The 24,706-nt window shown below is 40.9% G+C and overlaps 1 protein-coding gene across 10 annotated transcripts; it reads left to right on the forward strand.

The window, feature by feature from the left end:
- The first annotated feature begins 363 nt into the window (after positions 1-363).
- LOC135161205 (uncharacterized) lies at positions 364-23,136 on the forward strand. Of its 10 annotated transcripts, none has more exons than XM_064118573.1 (7): positions 368-700; positions 11,148-11,284; positions 11,389-11,443; positions 11,578-16,705; positions 18,634-18,841; positions 20,627-21,031; positions 21,985-23,133. In XM_064118573.1, exons 2-4 carry the CDS (start codon positions 11,257-11,259, stop codon positions 11,876-11,878), a joined length of 384 nt encoding a protein of 127 aa, XP_063974643.1. In that variant the 5' UTR covers positions 368-700; positions 11,148-11,256; the 3' UTR covers positions 11,879-16,705; positions 18,634-18,841; positions 20,627-21,031; positions 21,985-23,133. The 10 variants fall into 10 exon arrangements, 5 of the variants coding, with proteins under 5 accessions (XP_063974645.1, XP_063974644.1, XP_063974643.1 ...); XM_064118572.1 differs by lacking the exon at positions 368-700 and adding an exon at positions 4,580-10,547; XR_010298716.1 differs by adding an exon at positions 10,279-10,547 and having other exon boundaries at positions 383-700; positions 11,148-16,705; positions 21,985-23,134.
- Positions 23,137-24,706: the final 1,570 nt, after the last annotated feature.

Below are 24,706 nucleotides of genomic sequence, written 5' to 3' on the forward strand. Positions count from 1 at the left end.
AACCAATAAATCGATTGTCTATTCCTCTCACTGCGCATTACATAATAAATAACTCATTCAAAAATTAAAGCAAATTACAGCATCTCCGATGTTCCATGCTTATGAATAATATCATCCCCATAAAGGCAGTGCAGTGCCTTTTTTGCACAAAAGCAAACCCTAATGCTCCCTCTCTCTATCACGTAAAGTGTCGTACCTTTCCATTTAGCTTTGAATTGATGAAGTCCGTAATTATCGAGCTAGCCGATGCGATACTGTCGCAAAGTGTCGCCAAACGAGACGGCAACACTATTGCAATTCCTCCACCACCAAACAGTCTAACCTAATAACGTCATCAAGGCCAGAATGAATCAATACCGATCGAAATGATATTGTCCAGTCGACGTAGCACAAGTTGCACGGTATAATCGTAATGGTTTATCGTACAGCATGTTAACGTAGTTGTGACCATGTTTCAGTCAGTGTGTCTCCATTGAAGACGTAAGGGTTGGGCAAGACGTATGCGTAGTTGGCTTTCTACCCCCGGTCGATCGAAGGACACGAGAGCTTTGATGTTAGTTAGACATTTTGGGCGTCGTAGTACCGGACTGCGGACGGGCATTGGGACATTTCCGTGATCATCGATTCGCCGGATCGATTCTACCCTGTAATAGAGGGCCAGAGGAGTCGATGGGAGGTGAATCGATCGACTTGAGAATTGGTAAGGATCAGAGAAGGTACAGGTCACGCCACACTACTTGCCAATGGCCTTCTACTACCATAAGCGCACTATATTTCAGTCACCTTCCTCGTCCTTCACGCTCTGAAATCGCTCTCCAACTCGCTCACACTCCTGAAACAATGGTCGACCTTAGTCCGACGGGCAGTATCTAATGGGTTTCTTAACGGAGTGGGTGTCAGCGTTTCTACGTCGCGACACCCATTAATATGCCTACGAGCAGGCGTCAGTTACGCGAACGACGTGAAATACTACTGCACATTCCGTCGTGACAATTCACTCACATGGTGTTTGTGTGTGGGTGCTCTGGCTTGGACATGTATTACAGATCTTGAGGATCTGTTTAACAGTCTGATGGCCTCTCGAGGATGTTTTAGTGCGCATTGCCAGGAAAATTGAGGACGAATGATACAGCTATTTAAGATATTTGCTTCGTTTTGCAGTCATGAGGTGGCTGTTTTGAGGGTATCATAACGTGAATAATTTGTTTAAATTGGGGGAGTATTTTATTGGAACTGGGATGTTTTGAATTGGTGTCTGTTTAGGCTCACAAATAAAATGAAAAATTCAATCCACTGCATCCATAACCCTAGTAAACCCCTTGCCATTTAGCATTACTCCACAATCAGCCCCCAAGATTTTGTCCCTGTCTCATTCAACGTCTCGACAATATAAACAAGCCTGTACACGTCCCCTAAACATCTCCGGTTCACCTTGTTGAGCAATAAATTTCATTTTCTCCAAGTAATCTGAAGTGTTTCATCTAACTTGCGTGACCTGTTTTACTCACAGTTGGGCCTCCGTGCTATCGTCATTTGCATCAATTCAAACGTCCGCAGGAGAAAAAAAAAAGCACAAAGCTGCGGGGGTTTGAAAGACAGACGTGAAGTTGAAAAAAAAATTTATAAGCGGGGAATGCAATAAGGACCACAGGGTTGATTTCTTTTTTGCAACTTCACCACTCGACACGTTCCAAATGTCACGTACATCTCTTTGAAATCACAGTACATGGAGTACCCCCGGCCTTTGGATCTGCAAGTCAGGTTTTGTAGAGGCAGGAGGGAGGATGAATAAGGGTGAGAGTGAGCGCGTGTTGCGATGTCGACACAGCAAAGGCGTCTTGTAATGTAACATTGAGGGCCAGGGGGAGGGAATGGGGTGCATGAGGCTCGAGTCGTCATCCAGTTTCATGGGGTGTGCGGGGCCTTCTCTCAGTGAAGTGAGATCTAAAGCCAAAGGTGAATGTAGGAGGGTTCGGTAAAGGGGTGCAGAGAATGAGCCGGCAGACTCCCTGAGTCTCTCCGTATATATACACACACACACATCCCCTTTACCACCCCCGTTCGCGTCCCTCGGTAGACCGTAGAATTGTCTGGCATTGTGCTTGCAAATCAACCGCTCCAAATTTACATGAGATTTATAGCATTCCGTTTGCACCGGTCTCAGCCTCACACCTACCACTATTACCTCCTTCACGGCATCATCCTCTTGGTATTCTCAGTGTACCCACCTCCTGCGGGACTCCAGCAGGACCCGTTCGAAGGACGAGGGGGAGAGGGTGTGATGCGTAATTCACAAACTCCTGTGTTGGAACATTCGCTTCGAGCGTGGAAATTCACCTCAGACTAACGCTACTGGGCTTTTATCGTAGCACGTGGAGAGGAGTTAGACTGGTGTTACATGGGCCATAGCAATTCGACAGTGGTTGGGGATTGTTTAATCTCGGGAGTCACTGGTTTTCATGGTATGATTTTTGGGCGGAAATGAGAGCATTCGGTTGGGGAATTTTTGGAGAGTTATTGCGACGTTGGAGTGGGCCTACTTCAGGGGGTGGCGGTATTTTAGGGAGTACTAATTGTTATTTAGATTTTTTTTTATTTGGAGATTGGTTTAGATGAGATCAGGTTTGGGTTTATGGGGTAGCGGTGATGGGACGTGGACACGAAGAGTTGGAATCATAAATTTCATTCGTCATTCCAGCGTGAGAATGGGAGACGTTTTTGAAACTTTAATCATAGGGATTTTATCGAATCTATTTTGGGAAATTTTGGAGATTTGTTTGACTTCTTTTACTCATTTGTTTAGGGTAATTTAGGGGGGATAAGAAAAAAATTGCCACAAGAATGGAAGGAGTGTACTAACATTTACAATTGTAAAACGGTAGACGAAAATCGCTTCGTTGTAGGCTCTTTACAAATTTTAGGGACAAAGGCATAAGGTTTAATGTGACGAATGCATCAGCTTCACTCGCATCCAGAGTGTGGGCACACTGACGCATTTACATAACATGCAGACTATGAAAACAATTCAATGCCATGGCATTTGGTAACTATATAACAGTGAACAACTGGAGTTAGTCCCTATCTCATTTCACGGACGTTGAGTGTGACCACTCCAACGTCCACTCGTCCTCCCTTGTCCATTCGCAGTTTGAGTAAAATTCTTTGTCAGAATGAAAGCGGGGGGAGGGGAGCAATAATTACGTATGGTCTAGTTTTTCAGTCCCGTCTGTTTACCGGCACGTGCAACTCCGCCGTTCGTGACGCTCCAGCGTGGCTCATATTTGAGAGGATCGGGATCTTTTTTGCAATATGAACAAAGAAAATATTTTTCTTGAAAGTTTATTGGCAATAAAATATTCCGATAGGTGTGGGATAGATTTTTTTCCTCAATTTTTCACTCCGCATGGAAAAAGGGCAAATGTTCCAGGTGAACGCTTGGATCTGTGAATTTCACCCAACTCTTCCCTCATTTTCCCAGAAGCGATGGGAATATTGTCCACTGGACAATTCTGTGACAATATTCCACAATGGAATTACCATTGTGCGGGTAAATGAGGGCCACGCAGTGTCGTGCACCCACTGGGCAAGGGAAACTACGTCAATTTGGGTCGACACACAGCTCCCTATAAATATCGTGGCATACGAATGGAAAAAAAGAAGAAATTGATGGGATATTCCAGATTCACCGTAAATATTCACCTGAGTGAACTGGAAAAGAAAATAGCGACTATAATTTATGGAATTCTGATGTGCGTTGGTGGAGAACATTTGGCCAAACAGCACAACTTGAATCGCATTAGTAAGGAAAGCAAACCCCATTGTACACTGCAGTCACCCTTGTCTTGTTTTCCCTGTGTACTCACCCTCGAGGCTAGTCTGAATGGGACACACGCGTATGCGTGTGGCTTTGCGACGTTTAAATTACACCTCGATAAGCCTCGTGATTCCATTCTTCCTTTTGTTGGTTTTAAAGTCTACGTGCGTCGAACAATAAGATACGGGGATCACGGTTAATGTTCAGTTTACCTGTGAACGTTATGAAATTTCCTCGTAAATCGACCATGGTCAGCCCCAGTGCCAGCCGAATGGGGTAACAGTCGTTAAATTTAACGCCCACGATACGCATTCCTTTCTGTTTTATTTTCGAATATATATTGCTCACCGGTGGAAATTTTCGGTGGATTTTTAGCGCAGTATAGGAAATTTTTATTACATCATGGAGACCCCGAAAATTCAGGGTATTTTCTCGTTGGAGATTTTATACTTCATTTATTCTGTGAAAATAAATGAATAATTGATCCTGAAAAATTCAGATAAATCATTCTACATATTTTTTGAAGTTTTACAGACAAAAAATATTATTTTATGATTATGGTCAGCAACATGAACTGTCTCCACAAGTCTTTCTCAATCAATTAAATAAATATTCGTCGCTACTCTCTTTGAAATTGTGTCTCATTTTTTTAAACAGCACTAGCCAGCTATCCAAGAAATTCGAAATTTTTTCCACCACCCCACAATGAAAATTAATAGACGATGTTCTTTATTGAAAAATACGCTCGGTGTTTTAAATTCAATGGCTACTTCGTAAATAGCTAAATAATAAAAAACATTGGTAATACTTGGTACGAACCTTTCTCGCGTCTTTTATCCGATGCACGAGATATATGTGCAGCGAAGTTTGCAAATATTACTCGTAAATCAGGAACTTTTTTACAGCCCCCCCTCTGGCCCCAGCGTAGATGAAAATCTCAAAGTCCCGGGGATTTGTTCCCCCTTTATTTTCCCACTTCAATTCCCTCTTTTCATCCCTTTTTCTCGTTGTTCAAAATTGAAAATAATTTTTTCGTCCCAACCTCGGGTATTTACACAGTATTGAACTGTCAATCCCAGTACTTTAATCGAGTTTCTAATTGTACGCTTGTCCATTGCTGAGATTGAATGGGCCGTGTATACTGCGGTCTCCGTGAGACGAAGAGTGCATGAAAGCATGGTAAGGGGAGATACAAATTGAATGAGGGAAAACCCGGGGAAATTGAATGTTGTATTGTACAATCGTTGCGGTACTTTGCAATTTGTCGAGAATGCAATTTAATCGGCAAATTTTCTCATTGTCCAGAAGTAATGTCATCCCTTCGACTTCCTTCTTCAACATAATGTGATTTTTTTTTGTCACAAATAATGTGAAAGTGATGAACCTGTGTCTGCCTCGATATATCCGATAAACTGATACGGAGCCATTAAAATTTTACAATCGAGCATTCGTGGAGCGAATGGAAAGCTGAAAATAATAATCCAATGGTGTAACAAAATCGGTGAAAGAGAATATCTGAATATAAAATTGCACAAATAACTGTAGCTCTACTTCGCTTAATATTTTCTTTTTATTCAACCTGTTTACGCTCGTACCTTCATTCTCCGCTCGTTGAAACAATCGCCGTCTTCCTCACTCTCCTGCATTAATCTCCATCACATGGGCTCTGAGCGCGGCTGACGGAGATGGGGGTTGAGGGGCCGAAACTCTCGGTGCGCTTCGCGATCAAGTTTCAACAGCACTCCCGTGTGCCGGGAGTCTCTCTGTGGTCTCAGAGCGCTCTCGCTGTTGAATTCCAAAGGATAGCTTCGGGCTTACCACCTTCGTTGGATCGCAAACCCAGTTTCAAACCAACGTACAATTGTTGACCATTGCCCAGTTGAATTTCTAAACAGCCCTAATTTTACGGAATTTGCATTTTCGGCGAAGGGCTGCACATTGCCGTCAGCTATCCACTAGTCAACTGTCAAACCCATTGGTACAAATTTCAGGGCGACATTCGGTGAGATTCGTGGAATTAATAATTTTTTTTGTCGTTGGAAATTGATCATTCCCGAAGAGCGAATTGGCATGACAGAATAAAATTGAATAAAAATCAAAAACGCTAAATAATCCATCAAAATATACCCCAAGATGTTATACTCCACACCCCAATGACGCCAGGCATTTCTCCCAGACGAAGGCCATCCTACATACGCATCATTTCACGAGAGCCTCTGTAATATTGATGTCTTCTTTGCGTTGGTGAGTGGCCGGAGGGTCTGGCCAAGGGGTTTGGAGCCCTCAAAGTTTATTGAAAGTCCCACCATCATGCTGAGACCTTGTTTAAACGGCAAATAGCCTTCATACAGCCATGAAAACTACGGAATCTTGAAGGGGATGAATGGCTCTCAGTGCTGGTGAGGGCGCAACGGGGGTTGGAAAAAAAATTTCGAATGCCTCACGATCTTCCGACCCTCGGGCCAACTCAACTGAGCCAACTCACATCGACGCCTTCGTTCTTGGTACAGAAGGGCCTATAAAAAAATGAGTAGAGTAAGTAGCATTTGGGAAGAAATCCAGACTTGAAGGGAATCATAGGATGGAATGAGAGGATATCAAATGAAATTTCTATTTCAATTAAAATTCCATCAATTTTATCGGCTTATTTTCATTATAGATAAATATGTATAAATAGTGTCCGTAGAACTAGACGAAAATTCTGGCATCCTCGAAAATAAAATCGTTATCTCCCAATTTATTTCATCACATTTCAAGAATAAATGAGAAATGATAAAAAATAGCACGAATGAAATTTCTCCGGAACGAGAACACCATCCTAGACGACAAGTGGATTTGTTACGCTTGCGTGGTTACGGAAATGCATATGCAAGTGAGTTTGAAGGGACACTCGAAGATGAAGTAACAAGATACGAAAACCGAGAGAAATCCAAATGACGTAAGGTAGACGCTTGAGTTGGATGGAAATCGTGCATCTCCGAATAAAAAAAAGTCCCCACCGACTCCAAAAGGAGTTGAGGAAAAAGAGAGAAACATGTCCTCGAGCGATTTTAAATTAACGAGGTCAAATAATCGTGGACGTCTCCAACAAATGGTGTACGACCGCTGGGCCCTCGTTACAACGAATGAAAACCATCTACGGGAATAAATATTCAGGCTGAAGAAAGAACTCAATGATGGAGGGAAAAAAGAAACAACGCGAATGCCCAAGAGGGGATGAAGAGTCGAGCGAAATGTTGAACGTGAAGAAAGTAAATGAGGGAAAAAAATGTCGATGCCATGTCCAAGGTATCGATGAATTGGGTGCGATCAGTGGCCTCATTTTCAAGGTACATGGGATAGAGCGACAGTAGCCGGAAGCTCTTCTTGCTTTTTCCAATGTTCCCGATGGTTTTCACTGCATAAATCATCGGAAAAATCGTTGATGCAGAAGCCATAGCGTTCCCGAAGAAGTGAAGAATGAGATGGGTTTGAAAATGCAAATAAAAAATCACCGGGGAAGACAGCTCTCGTATTACTCGGAAAATGAAAACACAATTGAACGAGTCAATTTGATATTCGGCCCCTGCGGTCAGAAGCCCCATAAGAAATCAAATAAAATCAACGGAGCCGGAGTGACGCGAAGGTGAAGGAATGGTACAAACGGGAGACGCAGGTGGTCTGGTTTTTGCGGTTACTTTTTCACCTCTCGATCTTCAAACGAGAATATCATCTCACCTCACCAGCTGCTGCTACCATATCTCATCAGCATCCAATACTTGCCCCCTCGCCTCCCCCAAAAACCGGTTGAACAATGACTTCAAATGTGAAACTGTTCGTCGAGACAGCAACGTTTTCACGTAATTAACCAGACAATGTTGTATGATCTAATGGCAATGGAGAGACCGTTAATTAGGGAAATGATTCAACGATACGTACAGAAGCAAGGTGTCTTCACCGTCTCGTTGTCTCCTGTGGGTTGACATTCAGTTACCTCAGGGGTCGGAAAAGGTCTCAAAAGCACAATCGCCGGTGGGTGTTCACTGAAACTCCTCAGTATGTGGTGGTTACTATGTTACATACTGTTAGACGCCACTTGCACATTCTGTGTGATGGTACGGTACAACCTTAATGGAATGATTCAGTGTGAGATACGTACGGTATTGGAATCCTTCTGGGCACAGCTACAAAGGAAGTTACGCGAGGGCTCATCACCAGGGCAGATATATTCACACAAAGTGTCCTCATCGTTGAGAAACGTTAGTATCTGTTGCTGTATCTGGTTGGATATCAGAACGATGAGCTGATTGGGCTGATCTTACAGCGGGGGGAATTAATGAGAGCATCTTCAAAGACTTCCTTCCATAGGGCTCCACACGTTGTGTCCTTTTTTCGAAAAATAAGCTGTTTGTCCTGTGTCATAATTTTGTTAAAGAACAAGTGAAATAATGACTGAAGAGGAAATAGGAGATTCTGAGACTTTAGACAAATCGCATATTCGAAATTTGGTTTCGTATTCTTCTCCCGTTGTCAGAGAATTTTATTGCTCCCTAATCAACAATAAAATTATCTGGAATTTTGTTATTTTTTCGGCCCAAGTCGATATCCTCCGTCAATGTTTCACAATTAGCGCCTCTTGGCGTAACAACACAAGAGAGAAAATTAATGAGGCAGTTTTACACAAAGCCCTGTAAATTGCGGTTGGCCTTGTATCATGATTCTGTTGAACAGCAATTGAGAGAATAATTAAAGTAAAAAATTGGTGGAAAACCGGGGAACAAATGTTACAGCAAGCTTGCAGGATTTTCACCCTTGTCACGTGAAAACAATTGGCTTTGACGAGCGAACCATTCTAATTAATACAATGCTTTACAATACACCCGCTTGACAGCAACATACAACAACATCTACAGTCGTCCTAACTGTGTAGCACGCGTCGAGGGAGAATTTTGTTTGATGAAGGGTGTGCAAGAGTATACGAAATTTGTGCGATTTGTAACATTTGGCTTGGGAAATTGGGTAGACGCGTGTGCTTTATTTCGTAGTTTTGCCGAGATATTGCCAGGCCAGAGCGGTCGTTCCAACGCGGGAAAATCTCAATGCATGTGCACAATGCGTCTCTCTCCACCAATCGCCATTCACCATTTCAGTCTTCCAACTACCCTCGATAAGATACGAGACGTCCCTGGAATTTAATTATTGACCGCTGAACAACAGCCGCCCAACTTGGCGGGACAAGAGAGGGAGAGAGAGGGCGAAGTCCATTCCAATCGCCATGACACGAAGGCGGTTACCCTCATACCCCCAGTCAATCGCGTGATTTATGCTCGGAAGCATGTCCTTTGTGAGGGATTGATACCATGCGCGTCCCCCATGCCTATCCCATTTCACAGCCTTATTGTTGAGGTGGCTCGCTGGCCTTTGAACTATTCAAGGTCTCATTACCGTCGTAATTACATTCTTTATTATGGGTTGTCATCTGAGATTTTTCGGCTGGGGGATTCGTCAAGCGATTTGATGAGTATTTAATTCACTTTGTGGGCGGAAGTGAGATTTGTTTTATATCTTCCCTCAATATTGTTGACACCGGATTTCTTCAGAATTATTAATTATGACCATTCATAAAATTTTCATATTTTTTTCTTCACCTCTCAAGTGGATTGCATAGATTTTTCTTCGTCTGATTTATTTAAGTCCACTCAATAACACTCCAGGGAGCAGTCATTCTTCTCCTTTTCCTGTGGATTTCCGAGCAAATCCTTCATCACCACTGGGACATTTATTGCTTTCAAAGGAGACGTCTATTGAAACGATAAGTTCACTGTATCCGCGGTATTTGTGACTTTTTTTCTACCGAAATATCCACGATCCGATGACATGTCGCAATTCATTTTCCCATTAGCAGGTAAGGGAAGCAGTCTCCTACCCTTCAACCTACTTATTGAACAGTTCGCTTCATGTTAACGAGATTGAGGGACCTTCTGAATGACATTGGTGAATTTGGAGAGCTGAATATTCGTTGATAATTACTGAAACTACTTAGTTGGAAAGAAAAAGGGTTGTACAGAGATTATTGTGGGATAATTGGTGAAGGATTTTTAGCAGAAAACGTCATCACGAGATTCTTCTCACTACTCTCTCTCTCCCTCATGTCTCTATAAACTTATATTACTCCAAACTCATCCTCGGGGAGTCTGCAGAAATAGCAGCTAAATGTCTACGATAAAATATTATAACTACTCTGGAAAATTACTGGACCTCGTCCTTCCTAATGTAGACGGAATATTGCGACATAAAAATATATTCCCCAAAACTATAAATATTTTCGATACCACATTATCTATCAAATGGCTTATTCTATCCATGCAGATTCGGTACCTACTGGATATTTGGAGATACAATAATAATTCAAGAATGAATCACTTGAACTTTGTTGCAAATTTTTGGCCAGTGAAATTCAATTTAATCGCATTTATTGTTGAAAGCTCTGGGGTTGCTGTGGCGTCAGGGTGCTCATGAATTTGCATGGCATTCAGCGAGGTCTCGTTTCCGGAAATACCAGTGCAGATGCATCAGTGACTTGTTTATTTACAGTACACAATGGTTTGCAATTCACGAGGACAGGAAGAGAAAGAGTAAATACTCAACTAATTTTTCATTAAGTCAGAGAAAATTATAAACTGCCAGGTGGGAAAATCCTTGAGTCAACTCTCAGTCATAAGATTCGTTGGACCTGTTAGGCTTCTATTATCAGGTTAGTGGTCTCTGGGTTATTGATCATCTATATTTGTTGAATCGTCTGGGTTATGTTAATCGAGAGACGACTGGGGACATGTCTAAAATACCATCACGTAATTGTGATAGAATTCCCCATGATTCATCAATTGATGAGAGCCTGAGCCAACTATATCGAGCTTTCACCAGTTTTCTCGTCGACGAAATCCTTATAAATATCCCAGCCGACTTTTACTGACAATTAAAATCTCAGCGAATAACTTGATTAAATTAGGTCCTCTATTCGTAGAATGTTTCATTCTGTGTCAAAGGTTCAAGTCTTGGTACTAAAATCGACTTGCCAAATTTCATATGTAATTCACAGACATTTTTCAAACACTAAAGGGTATCTATTGCAAAAGATTCGGGTCATTCAGGATAATTTAAACATTTCCATTCAGAATCACAGAATACCAAAATAGAAACAACAATTCAATGTTGTAACATCCTCAATGTAATAGCTGCTATTGACTTAATGGACATTGCTCTGATATCATAACTATCATATGCTTCGTACACCGACTATCACCACAAGGCTTTCCCTTTATTATTACTGATATATATTTGTGGAATTCCCTAGATGACGAGCCCAAATAATTCAGCTCGACCTGTAAGCCGTCCGAATGGGAGGCAGCCTTCCTAAAATATCATGACCTAACTGTGATAAAGTGAACTCTGGTTGATCACTGATGAGCATCCTATCAATCAATCAGAACTGTAAGTCACTTCTCATCAATCCCGTCATCGACGGAGACGTCGCAAATACTTCAACCAATAGTTATCCGAAATTGAAGTGCCAAATAGTCAGTTAATCATTCCAGCGAGCTCATCAGCCTCAACCACCATTTGTTGGAGATTAAAATTTCAGTCCATCAGGTAATCATCTCACGTCCTTCACTGATGGAATTTCACATTCGATGTATCCGGTGCCGCATAACCGTCGGAATTCAAGCATTTTTATCAAGTCACAGAGCGTCAGAAGAAACGCGTTCAGCTTCCTGCGAATCTAGTTTCAGGTTGATTCCCATTGGGCGTTCGATAGCGTGTTTCGATCTGGCAAGATTCAACATCACGTTTCACCTTCCGGTCTCGGGCAAAACTCGACGACGCCAAACGGATGATATTGCTACGGGACGCGTACCACTCACCGTATCCATTATTCAATCCTTTTTGCGGTGGAACAAAACCACCAAGCGCATTTCGCTATGGCTTTGGATACGTGGTGCAGAACCGGAGGAGAGATGTAAATATATAATCGCTCTGTGCAACTATACGAGTAAACGGTGTTGCTTGATCTGCGTACGTGCATGAAGGTTGAACACGAGGGGGTGGGAATTCAATGCGTATGAAGGGAGAAAAGCTTGAAAGGGATTAAATAGGATTTTGTAAGGTAATCTCCGTTGTTAAAAATTTTTGAATGAATATGTCTGCTCATTTCTCCCGGTGGGATCATCAATCTTTGCATTTCACGTTAATCAGCTCATCACAATTACGCGGAAAGAAATTTTGGGTAAAAATTAGACCATCAGAGAGCAAAATGTCGTTCCATGTAAATTGCAAGGGATTCGATAGTAGGAAATAGTCCTCTCGATCTCTTTGAATTTTTTTCTTTATTTTGATGAATAAGGATGAGGACAATATCATCGTCGTCTGACCTCTCAAGACAAGACTCTCCTGGCTTAACCGGATCGTGGCATTCAGGACGTAATTACAATTTTAGTTGCTGAGTGAATCGCGTGAGAGGTCTCTGACAGATAACTGCGTGGAGACGTTGAAATTACCCGTTGAGACATGCCCTGGGCAAGGTAACTTGAGAAACTATTCTGACTCTGAAACGACACTTTTTCTTCACTCCTTCGACTCTCGGCGTTTTCAATGGTGCATCTCTAACGTTCAGCCCCACCGGTAGTTGTGTTCCAACAGTTTGTCTCACTATCACTTCAGTTTCTTTCCACGTTCAATGTACCCGACGCTTCGGGAATAATGATCAATTTGTTACGCTTGGAGGAACTGAAAAAAAGGGGAGTGGTATCGATTGGTAGTCTACAGTGACAATCACGGTGATTCAATTTAATATTCTGGTGATGGATTTTTTCACATTTCGCGGAAGAATCTCGAGAGTCGAACCTACTACGAGAAAAATCGGATTATTTACACCGATAATTTGCGACGATTTCTCGTGAGATTAACTGATTTTTCACGCAAACAATTATTTAATGAGAATTTAGGGCAGGAAATGTCGCAAAACTCCCGAAATTCTTCCAGAGAATTCCACATTTTTTTCAACGATTGCCTGGGGACAGTAAAATCGGGATTCACTTCCGCCGAATTAGCGAGAATTATCGGCTATAAATGTTCTCGTACAACAAAAAATATCCCTCGAAATACCGTCAATTGGCATTGAAACTGTTATCTGCGTCCTAAAATCGATAGATTGAAATAGCAAACAACGCGCCTGGAACAAGGAAAATTGCAGGGAGTAACTCGCCATTGGATAGGCCCATCGAGTATTCATGCAGCTTTAATTACCGGAATAGAGTTCCCACCCGATTGGAAAAGTTTGGACGATGCCTGCATAACCGATCAAGTAACGCCAGGAACAAAATGCAGTCGACAGAGGGGTTTGAACTCTCAACTCCTAGGAGTCTGGCGTCCATCCCTTTTTATGCTACAGTGAGCCTTACCCAGCTATCGAGTTGTCTGTCATTGAGGATTCATAGTCACTCGTCTCTGCAAGACGTGATAAATTAAAATTTCTGGGTAACTTTAAATTGACTTGCACAAGTGTCTATGCGAGAAAGGCTGGCTCGCATCCTTAAAAAATCTAGTTTTTCACTGCGAACTTCATCTTCATATTCCAACTGAATATATGACGGTGAGAAGGGGTAAAATATTCGGGCAGGAGCTATCAATTGGGTAATTTTTTCCACCATCAAGTTTGTTACAATATCCCGAGACAAATAAGACAGCTGGGATGTCTCTATTGTTGTCAAAAGTTTACCGAGTCCTGCCAAACTCCTGAAATATAGTGAATTCATCCGGAGGCGAGGCGTAGGTCTTGGCTGTAGTCCTAGACGATCAATTCCTGTCAATCGTAATAGTGAAGAGGTGCCCTGGGGCACCAGAAGGTGCTGAACCAGAAGGAGATTGGATTGCAGAGTATAACATTGAGTCCATTATTAGCTTCACTCAACGAAGGAAATGACTATTGTCCTACATGAAGTCCATGCCCTGATTCATTATCCCAATCGTTTGACTTTTCATACTCATCGAGGGTCGTTGCATATTTCGGGGGTATATTTACAGATCCCTCCGGGAGGAAACCTCTAATATTCATGGTCTAATGTATTTTCGTATCTGACAGGGGTTCACTCGATCGTATTATTACCGTCCAACCCATAATTATGAATGAGTTCGTTCTTCATTTTGAGTTTAATCATATTGATGTTATTGTGGAAACGTTGGTAGGATTTTACTTTTTAATTGACACTGAATATTTAATGGGTCGAAAATTTTGCAGCTGTAATTTCATCAAAAAACTTTGCGATGTTGAGCTTTCCATTCTATTCATAAATAGATTAACCGAAATAGAAACAATCTGTCTTCATTTACCTTCATATTTCTGCAGGGGGGGGGACTAAAGTAGATGGTTCCATTCCCTCTGAAATATATGCACTCTTGCAACGTCCCGCACTCTCGCAATTCAATCATCGTCAGGAAGTGGAGACTCACTCCTCCGATGTACGTTTGCAATCACAGATATTCCCCTCACAATTCCACACCATGTCACATACACTAGTTAACAATTTTCCGGTGAAATTTCGAAGACATTTCGTCACTAAAAGTTTCTAATGAGAGATCATAGTCATCAAGAGCTTATTTTCATTTCCAATCCTTTTTATTTTTAGTTGGCGACATGACTAAAATTGCATGTGACTGTATCATCCGAAAATAAATAAAAAATAAATTAAAAAATGATCAAAATAATTTTTGGTTTTGGGCTTCCCGAATGGTTTCGTAATTTTTACCCACCATTTCCCTTCACGTACAGCGTGAATGGCCTGGAGAGTCTCCCTCCCATTCCATTCCAAAATGAACACTTCCCCGAATGCAATGTATTCTCTTAGAAACAAGTCAAGTGCACATACAAATTGCGAAGAATTCTTCCCGCGTGAATAGACGCAATGCTGTACCGTACATATACCAGCGAATAGTTCCCAACACTCGGGGCCTTCAGACTTAATAAGCAAGTGAAGGGCCATCAAAATTTATGGGATTTTCTCAAGTTGGCCCTTAATTTCTCATTGAAATACTCCATTTACCATTCTGTGCTACATTCAAATTCCCCTGCGACACCTTACCAACAGCCTCCCCTTATTTCCACAGCGCACCTCCATCTCCATCCCCCTCACAGCACAGCCACCAACTTTGTCAAGTAGCAGCCATCCAGAGTTTATGCTTCGATGATATCCCAATGGTCTACGATATCATCTGTTATTAGAACGTTAATCTGGAATACTCGGGGAATGTGCATGCCCATTGCGCATTATCCCTGAGCGGTTTAATAGTTCTATTGTAGAGGAGTTCGCAAGATCCTCGGTAACCACTGCCTCTTGGAGTTATCACAATATCCAGTTTGACGTCACAGATGTAAAATTGGATGCAATAACTCGGTGGAGCACTTGACTAAGACAAATTACCCTTAATTGCTGACTAGTAAAAATTTTTCAAAATAATGTGGGAACTGAATTCACTTGGAAAGAAAATTCTGCGGAAAATTCTCGTGTTAAAATCGTTACAGAGGATTTCTCTCCGAGAAGTTGATGAATAAAGTTCTATTGTAGTTCTGGGTTCATGTGGGCGAGATCCTCGGCAACCAGTGGTTCCTGGAGATACCACAATATTCAGTTGAATATCAAAAATGTAAAACTCGATGCAATAAGTCAGTGGAACACTCAAACGAGAAGGATTACACTCATCCGGAGTCGATGATCTTGCATTTCTAGAGTCGCTGTAGTTTCCAGGGAATTAATAACTCCAGGAATATCCTCGAGGATAATTGGGTGTGTCTAGACGGCCAATGTAAATTCAAGGGGCTCGAGGGACACTCGGAATTGAACAGTCAATCGTCTTCGATTGTTGCCCGTCGATTTACGAATGTACTCGCTTGTACTTCCCGGTAAACTGTTGAATAGCGATGTGGAGGTGGAGATAGTTTGCTAAGTGTATCCGGAAGGTACCGGAATATCGATTTTTCGGGCTTCAGAGTGTGACTGAGCGCCGGGGGACAGCAGGGGTGGGTTTGGTGATGATGAGATTTAGATATTGAGGGGTTTACGATACAATAAACGAAGAGAAGTTTCCTCTGAAGGAAAAAAATCACAATTCCGGGGTAAAATGTCGCGGAAGTTCCGGGGAAATTCGGCTCTGCAGCAAAATCGATCAATTCCGATGATTATCGAAGGTTCCATTCGCATTCAAAATCGCCATTGTACCTCATCCACTGAATATCTCCTGCATCACCAATTAACACACCCATAAGATGTGTTCGATAGCAGCGTCCGGTTAATCTCCAATTACAATTCAAGCTCGGAATATCACGAATTCACGATGAAACAGATACGATAAAGAAGCGCACGATAAGATGAATAGGGGTGGAGGGGGTGGACGGACAGTTGTACTGGTGAGTCATTAGCGCAGTCATGAGGAGGAACGATCATACATGCAAGCGAGGGAGCTTCTGATTCGCGTGGCTTTTTCACTGGTGCGTTGGTGGACGTGAAAAAAAAATATGTTGCACGTATGAACGCGTATTGTCCCGTGGTTTCTCCGTGTCGTTATGTACGAAACGGTCTAGATTGGCGAGCCGTAACGAAGACATCCGGTCGCACGCCCTACACACGCACCCGTGGCCCAGACCACGGAGATAGGATGGAGAGACAAAAGGAGACCATCAACAATGGAAAACAATGGGTGGAAAAAAATGTACATCAGGATTATGGATAATTTTATTCCATTCGTCAGAATCTATTGGTCTTGGTGCGAGACAAAGATGAGGAGATATTTCGGTTTGAACAAGCGGACGACACAGAAGATGGGAGATTATGAAGTTGATGTCAGAGGATGCCGCTCTGTGAGGTAAATATGGCTTTACTTTGTTATTATTTTTTTATATAATTTGATTAAACATTTGAATGAAAGAACGATTGTATTTACTCAGGACGGTCATGAGAGTTAAAATAAATGAGATGGGACAGATGAGATGAGAGATATGATGAGGGGAGAGCAGTATTTATCGCATATATTTTAATTATTATGAAAATTAGAAAAAAAAAGTGCAGTGAACGCGCACGCTGTACTTCATTAGCATAAAAGCAACATCTAGTGCTCTATTTTTGTCAAATTGTTTTTTATTTAATTTTCTTTTCAATATTGATGGTAGTGAGATAACATCATATGAATTTCAAAGTTTCGTCTGGCCTCACGTTACGAATAACTATTTAAAAATTATTGATGATGGTACGTGAAAAATAAGCCACACCCATCGAATTTTCTCCGGTTCTACTTGTCCAGGTCGATTAAAACATTAATCAACGTAAATGATGGAATTTCTCGCTTTTCCACTATTTTTTCATCACATTTATTCCACCTCATCATTAAAATCTCAGGAACTTGGAAAAACATGAACGTTTCGATTAAACTCCAACACTTGTCTAATTGTTTTTATCTCGTATTTTAATTGGCCCAAGTTGAATTGCGAGTTACAAGTTGACGATCAAATTTGCATCCCGTGTTTCTAACCAAGTTTTCCCTCGGTCTTGTTACTCCTTTCACGAGATAAATCCCCCATTTTCGCAAATTCCTTTTGCCCTCATTATCAGATATATAATTTCACAGGAATTCAAGTCATCAGTTCATCGCAATTATCCGTAACTGTTTTTTTCCAATCTCTTCGTAATGAGCGAGAGTGACATGACGCTGAATGCCAAAAATGAAAATGCCCTTACACAATATTGAATTAATTAGGGGAGAACGGGATAAAATCAAATGGTAGGAAGCTTACCTAGTATTCATTACCAACATTCATTAGCGCATAATGATCTTTACACGTCCTTGTTTTTCCTCCGTAATTAATGACGACAATACATCACATACAGTACATGTACCCGCATTTCGATAATTCAGAAAATATTATTACTCGTAAATTGCCCTCAACGATCGTAATTGTAGTCTCTGAGCATCGCCAAGTCGCTGCCCCTTTCCTCAGTAAAACGAGAGTGAAATTGACTTTGAATGCGACGTAAAAAAAAAATTGAAAAGCCCTTTCTCAAGTACTTTTTGACGTTCATTCATGCGGCTAATAGTATGGCTGGAGGTAAACACCGTGAAATCGAGGGGTCCTCACCAGAATCACTCTCAATTCTTCATTCATCCCTTCCACAATTTTTTTTTTCACCCCTCAGATGTGTCAAATATTCATGGCAAAGAGAAAATGGGTAAAAATCACAGTTGCACACATATGGGCCCTACAATATACAATAAATAAATGTACAACGGTACACAGATTCCACGGAGGCAAATTTTTCTTTTCGCTGAGGCACGTACCCTGGTGTATCGTGACTGTTCTCCATTTCGCTGGCATGAAAAAGAATTTCATATAATCCATGCAGCCACTCACACGGATCCAGCTGTATACACGCTATACAACTGAGCCAGGGCCAGCAGGGGGGAAGGGGGTAGGGGTGGATGAGGGTGGCAGGAGAAATTCATTGTCCACGCATTGCTGCACTTTAGAAGGAAGGAAAACCCGAGAGGAGCAGAGGGCTCATCCCAGTTGGTTTTCATATCTCCATCCTTCTTCACCCGAAACGATCCTTTCTCGTCCTCTACTGGTGCCCCGTTATACACGAAAAATGTGCATTCATTCGTTTCCTCCCTGGGTAATAAATGAAGCGCAACAAAAGCTCCTTCCCATTTACATTCAAACTTCAAATTGATTGCCATGCATCTGACCTGAATAAAGACACGCAACACTCGATTGAATTGTAAATTTCGTCTATTTTTAGGATTTCGGTGAATTTTCAAGGTTTTCAGCACTGCTGAGCACTGGTGGCTTCATTTCGGTGGTATTTTTATGGGATTTTTATGAAGTTTGGGAGGAAACGGGAATGTCACAGACTGTTTAATGGCAGCTTTTGGGAGAGACCGGTGAATTTAGGTTGGAGAAAACAAATTGCAGTTGGAGTCTTCCATAAGAGGAGATAAATAGTTTTGGTAAGAATAGATGATTTCGGATATTTTTGGAAGATTTTTGGAATAGACGAAGAGAGTGTCTCTTTTGGAACTTATGGTTTCAGGATTTTTTATGAAAATGGAGGAACAATGGAATAATTTCCATGGAGAGTCTTTTTTAAATTGTACCCTGACAAAGCTTCTACCTCTTCACTACGGACATAAATATACATCATGTATATTAATGTAAATATATCCAGCTTTGATTTTCATATTGTTAAACTTATGAATTCATATAAATATTTGCTTTTGGCCACATCCACCATTCTTCGTATTTAATCTTCTATATTTGACTTCACCAAATTAATTAAAAGACTGGGCTACAAATGATAAAATTTGCAATCGCAACGTGAAATGATAATCCGAATATTGTAGTACATGTGAAATATTTGAATTTGAAATTCACGGGTTTATGAAATTTCGTGATATTTCTCATGTTCAAATATTTTTTGCTGTTTATATTATTGTATTTCATGTGTTAGTCGATGGTATTTGAATAATATGGGACAGCTTTGGTCCGCGTACCCTCGAGTTTCCGAGTGTATGTGAGGTAAGCGCATATACGAGGGTTGTAAATCTCATTCACCAATAAGCTCAGGTCCAAAGAGGGGAAGCCGGAGTCTCACTCGCTTCAAGAGTTACGACGATGTGGATTTTAAATGTCGCCATGGGACTGTGGTAAAAGATACGGTTACGTTCTACGTCCCGGCAATGTCGGGGGAATGAGTATTTTGCTCGCTAAAATGGTGATTTTAGTTGACAGAATATGAGTAAATGAACGGAGGGAAAAAATATTCTGCAGATAAAATACTCGCGTGTCATTTGAGGGGTAATATCCCAACATTGCGAGATATTCTGGAAAAATATTCAGGTACCATTGGAATTGAAGAAAATAGTTCTTGACATTTTTATTTTTCAATAGCTAACGAATTTAAAAAATTGAATAAATCATTTTATTCAGTTAGTTTTTCTCATCGCATTTATAAACTGGATTCTGATGTATTTTATTACATTTCTCGTCGAGTAATGTAATTCTCCGTTTCTGATTTGTTTTCCATTCAAATATTTTCCAATGTGGTCAGCAGGGTGCTTCCCAGGCCGTATTCACAACACGAATATCTACTTCTTTTCTATAAATCCCCCTGGTTTCATTTTGTGTTTGAGAGTATTGTGCCTGCTGAACAATAACTCATCTCGATATTGCCTCGGACAGGCCCCGCGACTCAAGCATTTTTTTTTATTATTTTTCCATTCCTTTTCATTTTATTTCTGCATATCGGTAAATTTCTGCACATACTCTTCCCAATTTTCGTAATAACGCACATCGGTCAGCACAAATTTACGAACAGCTGGAATATTTGTACGCGATAAAAACATGATATGTTTGAAATTCTGCTTTCTGGGTGGATTGTTGGATTGTCGGGTGACTCATTTGAATGTTTTCAGAATTGCAATAAAATGACTTCATGTCTGATTCTCATCGATTAATGGGGAACGGCGTAGAGTGCGTACCCTCCAGTCATTGAAATTCAATATGTTTCTGGTGTCTATATAACTGACATTTGTGAGCCGCAAAAAAATATCTGAATTTATATATATTTCCAAATTCTTTCCTTGTGCATTTTCAAAGCCCCAAAATTTCCGGTATGAATAAAATTTCCTGTAGTTTTTCATTTTCTGCGTCCGGAAACGATATTGTTATTTAGACGGAGAAGCTCATATTCACACACGACATGAATTTCAAATATGCAATTTTCATTGTTTCAGTGGGTGAACTAGACGTCGGGCCAACCTGTCGTATCTTTTCTATTTACTTACCTGCCAGCACCTGCCCTCAGTCCTCGCACGTAGTCCGAACAGCTGCAGTTGATAAACAAAAAACACGCAGATTGTGTTTAAATTTCAGATTTTTGTTTCTCCGCCCAGTGATAAGGTACCCGAGAATTACCCGGCTCCATCCAGAGGGCAAATACACGAAAAAAAAAATCGAGATATCCTCCGGGGCACGTGGTCCAGCTGTTCGATAAAATTCGGCAACGTCGGGTATCTTTCCCTTTATCATCTGGACAGCTGCTCTGCCAGTCGGCCAGCCCGAGCGTAAATAGGGTGTTGAATTTTGGGCGGATCATCGAGGTCTATTCGCATCGCTGGAGTTTTTTCACGTCATATAAGGTATATACGATGTATATCAATCAACTCCTTTCGTGAAATAAAAAAATTCTCTGTGTCATCAAACTTGAACGAGAACTGTAATAAAATAACCGCAAAGGTCTTGCGATGGGAGAAAAAATTGGGCGGACATCCTTGAAACTTCAAACCCACCTCAATATGTCTTGAGATGAAAATTCTTGGATGAATTTATTTGGGGATTTTTCAGGAACCCTTCTGCGAGATGAGAAAAGGGAAAATGATGAAGTAAAAAAAATTCTTTTGATATTCACAATTTGTTTTATCTCCCCAAGTTTTCTTGTTAACTATTTGAATATTTCTTTAGCCGATTTTCCAACAAAAAAGTTATTCTCAAATTTTTGTGAATTTAATTTGTCCCAGTAAAATGGGGAGTCAAAGAATAAAATCATCTCACTGTGGAAATGGCCCATGAATGTGTGACAAGTCTATATAATATCAATGACATCCATAATACGTGAAAAATATATTTTTTAAACAGATCATCTGAATATTTAATATTCCTCGAGCAAAATGATTATCTCTTAAGTTAAAATATCTTTTCTGATAAGTTCTTAATTAAATGTGTCACTCGTAATTCGATAATAATATATTATTCATTATATACGATTTCCATCCCCTGAGAACATCATTAATGTTTGCCTATTAACGTAGCTATTCTCGACTTATCAAATAATATATCACTCATTCCAGACAATCATTATCATCTCTGAAATGTGATAAGTCCGAAATAAAATAACGAACGATGGGAATGCCAGAGTCATTTCGAGGCGATCCCGACAGCACTTAATCCATTTCAATAATCCTCATATCAACCATCAAATATTTATCTCGTAATCTAAAATTATTTCCCTAAAAATCATTTCTTTCTTGACCTGACTGTCACTCCCGTTCAATTTTTCAGCAAAATTATTCGCTAATTATTAATAATGTACTAGGAACATTAGCCACTGGGAATTCTTCGCAAAAATTTCTCTGCAGATGTCTCCGCTGAATCTCAGAAGATCGATGATTCTGTCAGACTTCAGCATCACGTTTGCAGAGGCACGTGTCAAGTGTATGGCTGAATTTCGATGAGTACCGATGATGGAAATTGTAGAAGGGGCAAGGGTCACAATCGACTAAAGGTTCACCGGGGCTGGCTCAGTGTATTTGAGGAGCACTAGGCGATTCCCTCGAGAGTGGCTGGTCATCTCCCCGGCAAGCTTGAGGGCTTACTAGCCGTCCCATGGGACACCGCAGCCCTCCACATGACTTTCACCCTCCTATCAATGACGCCAGCAGTGAGCCACTGTCCATCAATGCATATCCGGCAGTTTTAATGGCCATCGGCCGCGTCACTCCGCTTTTGATGATTAATTCCTTCGTTAGAATGAGTCAAGGATCAATTAAAAACGCTGGTCAATTGAATTCCCAAAGAAACTTTAGAGTGGATTCAAATTGAGGGATTAAACTGGCAATTATTCAACTTGTAATTCGATTTTTTCATATAATAAACAGCGCAACAAAACCGTTTCATAGAGAATCCAAAAAAATCACTAGATTTCGCTATCAATTTGTTTCGTGTTCACATGTCAAACAAGATATTTTTCAAACGATTTTTCTGTCTACCATTTTTATAGGTGAATTCTGTAAATATGATACAGCGTGGAATGAAAACACAGATACCCAAAAAAAATAAATTGTAAAATATACAATTGTTGATATACGATATTTTTTACGATTTTCAGTCTTTGTTGCACACCTCATGCAATAAATCTGAAGATTAAAAAAGTGCAAATTAATTTACCGAATGACAAAGATTGTCAATGAACGAAATGGTTCATGAATTTGCCCATTTTGTATGGATTAACCACCATAAAATACGCTTAAAATACTCACTGAAACGTTTTATGAACGTCTAATGATTTATAAATCGACGAGAATAACCATCAGCCACTTAAAAATTCAGTCAACTCCTTAATTGAATTATACATGATACGATGAGTTCTTTCTCGCAATTTCCGTGGAGTAGCCGATCTTATCCGGTTTAAGGAAGACCCTCTCAGTGTTCTGCGGCCAGAGGGATTATGCGAAATCTCGCCAAGTGGAAAAGTTGGCCTCCCATCCCCTCACCACCTCATCCCCAAGCTTTTCCAGTCTCACCCCTCCCCTTACCCCCGGCCACCCCCTGGGGGTAATGAAAGTGCGGGTACAACTTTCAGAAATGCGATTCTTGCCTTTCCCACTGCATTTCAAGCTCTCAGTAGTCGGGGTTGTTCTGTACTCAGCCACCACTTTTTGACTCCAACAGTACTCTCTTCTCATCACAAAGAAAGAGCCCACGATTCACAGCCGGAGATCGCGAAATTCAATTTAAATTATAATCATAACTGGTGTATAGTTCCCTTGCGGGTGGTCCCGGTGCTGGGGTAGATTTAATTAATGGTACACTAGGAGGCGAGAGGAGAAAACTCAATGCGATCACTATCTCATTAGGCGGGTGGACGGTGCACGCGAATTGTGGACAGGGGGAGGAGGTTAAGAAAAGAATACCTCGGGCATTGTTTCATGTACGTGCACAGTGTTAGGGACATTGAATGCAATGAAATCAAGGGTGATGGGGATAGCTGGTACTTTTGTAGCTGTTCGAATGTCGAGCCACACTTTTGTGTCTTTTCGAAATAATGCGCAACGTTGCGAAGTCTAATGAATGAAGTTAATTAAAATTTTCTTTCACGAGAAGATTCAATTTTTCTTCGTTCGAGTAAAAATTGTGGGACAGGGGTTGTACATTTTTACACAGTGAATTTCAAAAAATTTTTTCGTTGACTTCACGAACAGAGACTTTCGATCAAAGTTATTCTGCCCTTTTGCAACAATTTACGAGACGGAATTTGAATTTCCCATCTCGAATATGAATTAATAACTCACGTAATTTATGTGCGTGTGTATTTTTAAATGATAAAACTCTCATTTCAATAGATATATGACCAACAAAATTAACAATAGGTCGAGTATTCAATTCAAATGGGTCGTTTTGGATGTCATTCTTTCCACCACTGTTGAACATCGACATTCACCTCCGAGCGGAGAAACCCCAGTTATAATTCACGTGAATCTCCTTTTTTTCCCCCAATAAAGACATGAACGACCATGGAGATAGTCGATAGATAGTGGTGTGGAAGAGCCATCGGGCAATAGCTCTCCCATCCTCACACCCCTTGAACTTGAAATCTACGATCGGATCGTCTGCAAACGGCATCTACGGGGACTAAACATAAAATATAGCTCTGGGTTGACGCCCACGCGTGCTCAGGGGGGTTGCCGGTAAATACCCAAATGGCTCGGGGATTCCCCCACCCCTTATATACCAATGTACGTTAGATATAGCCCTGTTAAGCAATTACTCGCATTGATTGGAATTTCAATTACACTGCTAGCGACGTTGAAATAGTTTTGCGAATACACTTCGAGTATATTCTCCCCTGATTGGTACCCGGGGACAGAAGTTGATGAAAAATCACTAAACAACTAAATTGACAATGGAGCAGAATATAAATAAGAATAATACAACTGCATTGCCCCAAGCCTGAAGAATTTATTTCCAGTCCCAGACAAAATAGAATTTTTCGTTTAAATAAATACTGTGAATTTGGCAGTTGGCACTTGATGAATGAT

This window comes from Diachasmimorpha longicaudata, chromosome 4 (genome assembly GCF_034640455.1).
Source record: "Diachasmimorpha longicaudata isolate KC_UGA_2023 chromosome 4, iyDiaLong2, whole genome shotgun sequence".
NCBI classification, from domain to species: Eukaryota; Metazoa; Arthropoda; class Insecta; order Hymenoptera; family Braconidae; genus Diachasmimorpha; species Diachasmimorpha longicaudata.

Coding starts and splice junctions, on each gene's coding strand:
- LOC135161205 (XM_064118573.1), top strand. CDS start 11,257: ATGAGCATCCTATCAATCAATCAGAACT. Junction 11,285..11,388: donor CCTATCAATCAATCAGAACT/GTAAGTCACTTC, acceptor TAATCATTCCAG/CGAGCTCATCAGCCTCAACC. Junction 11,444..11,577: donor TTAAAATTTCAGTCCATCAG/GTAATCATCTCA, acceptor CTGCGAATCTAG/TTTCAGGTTGATTCCCATTG.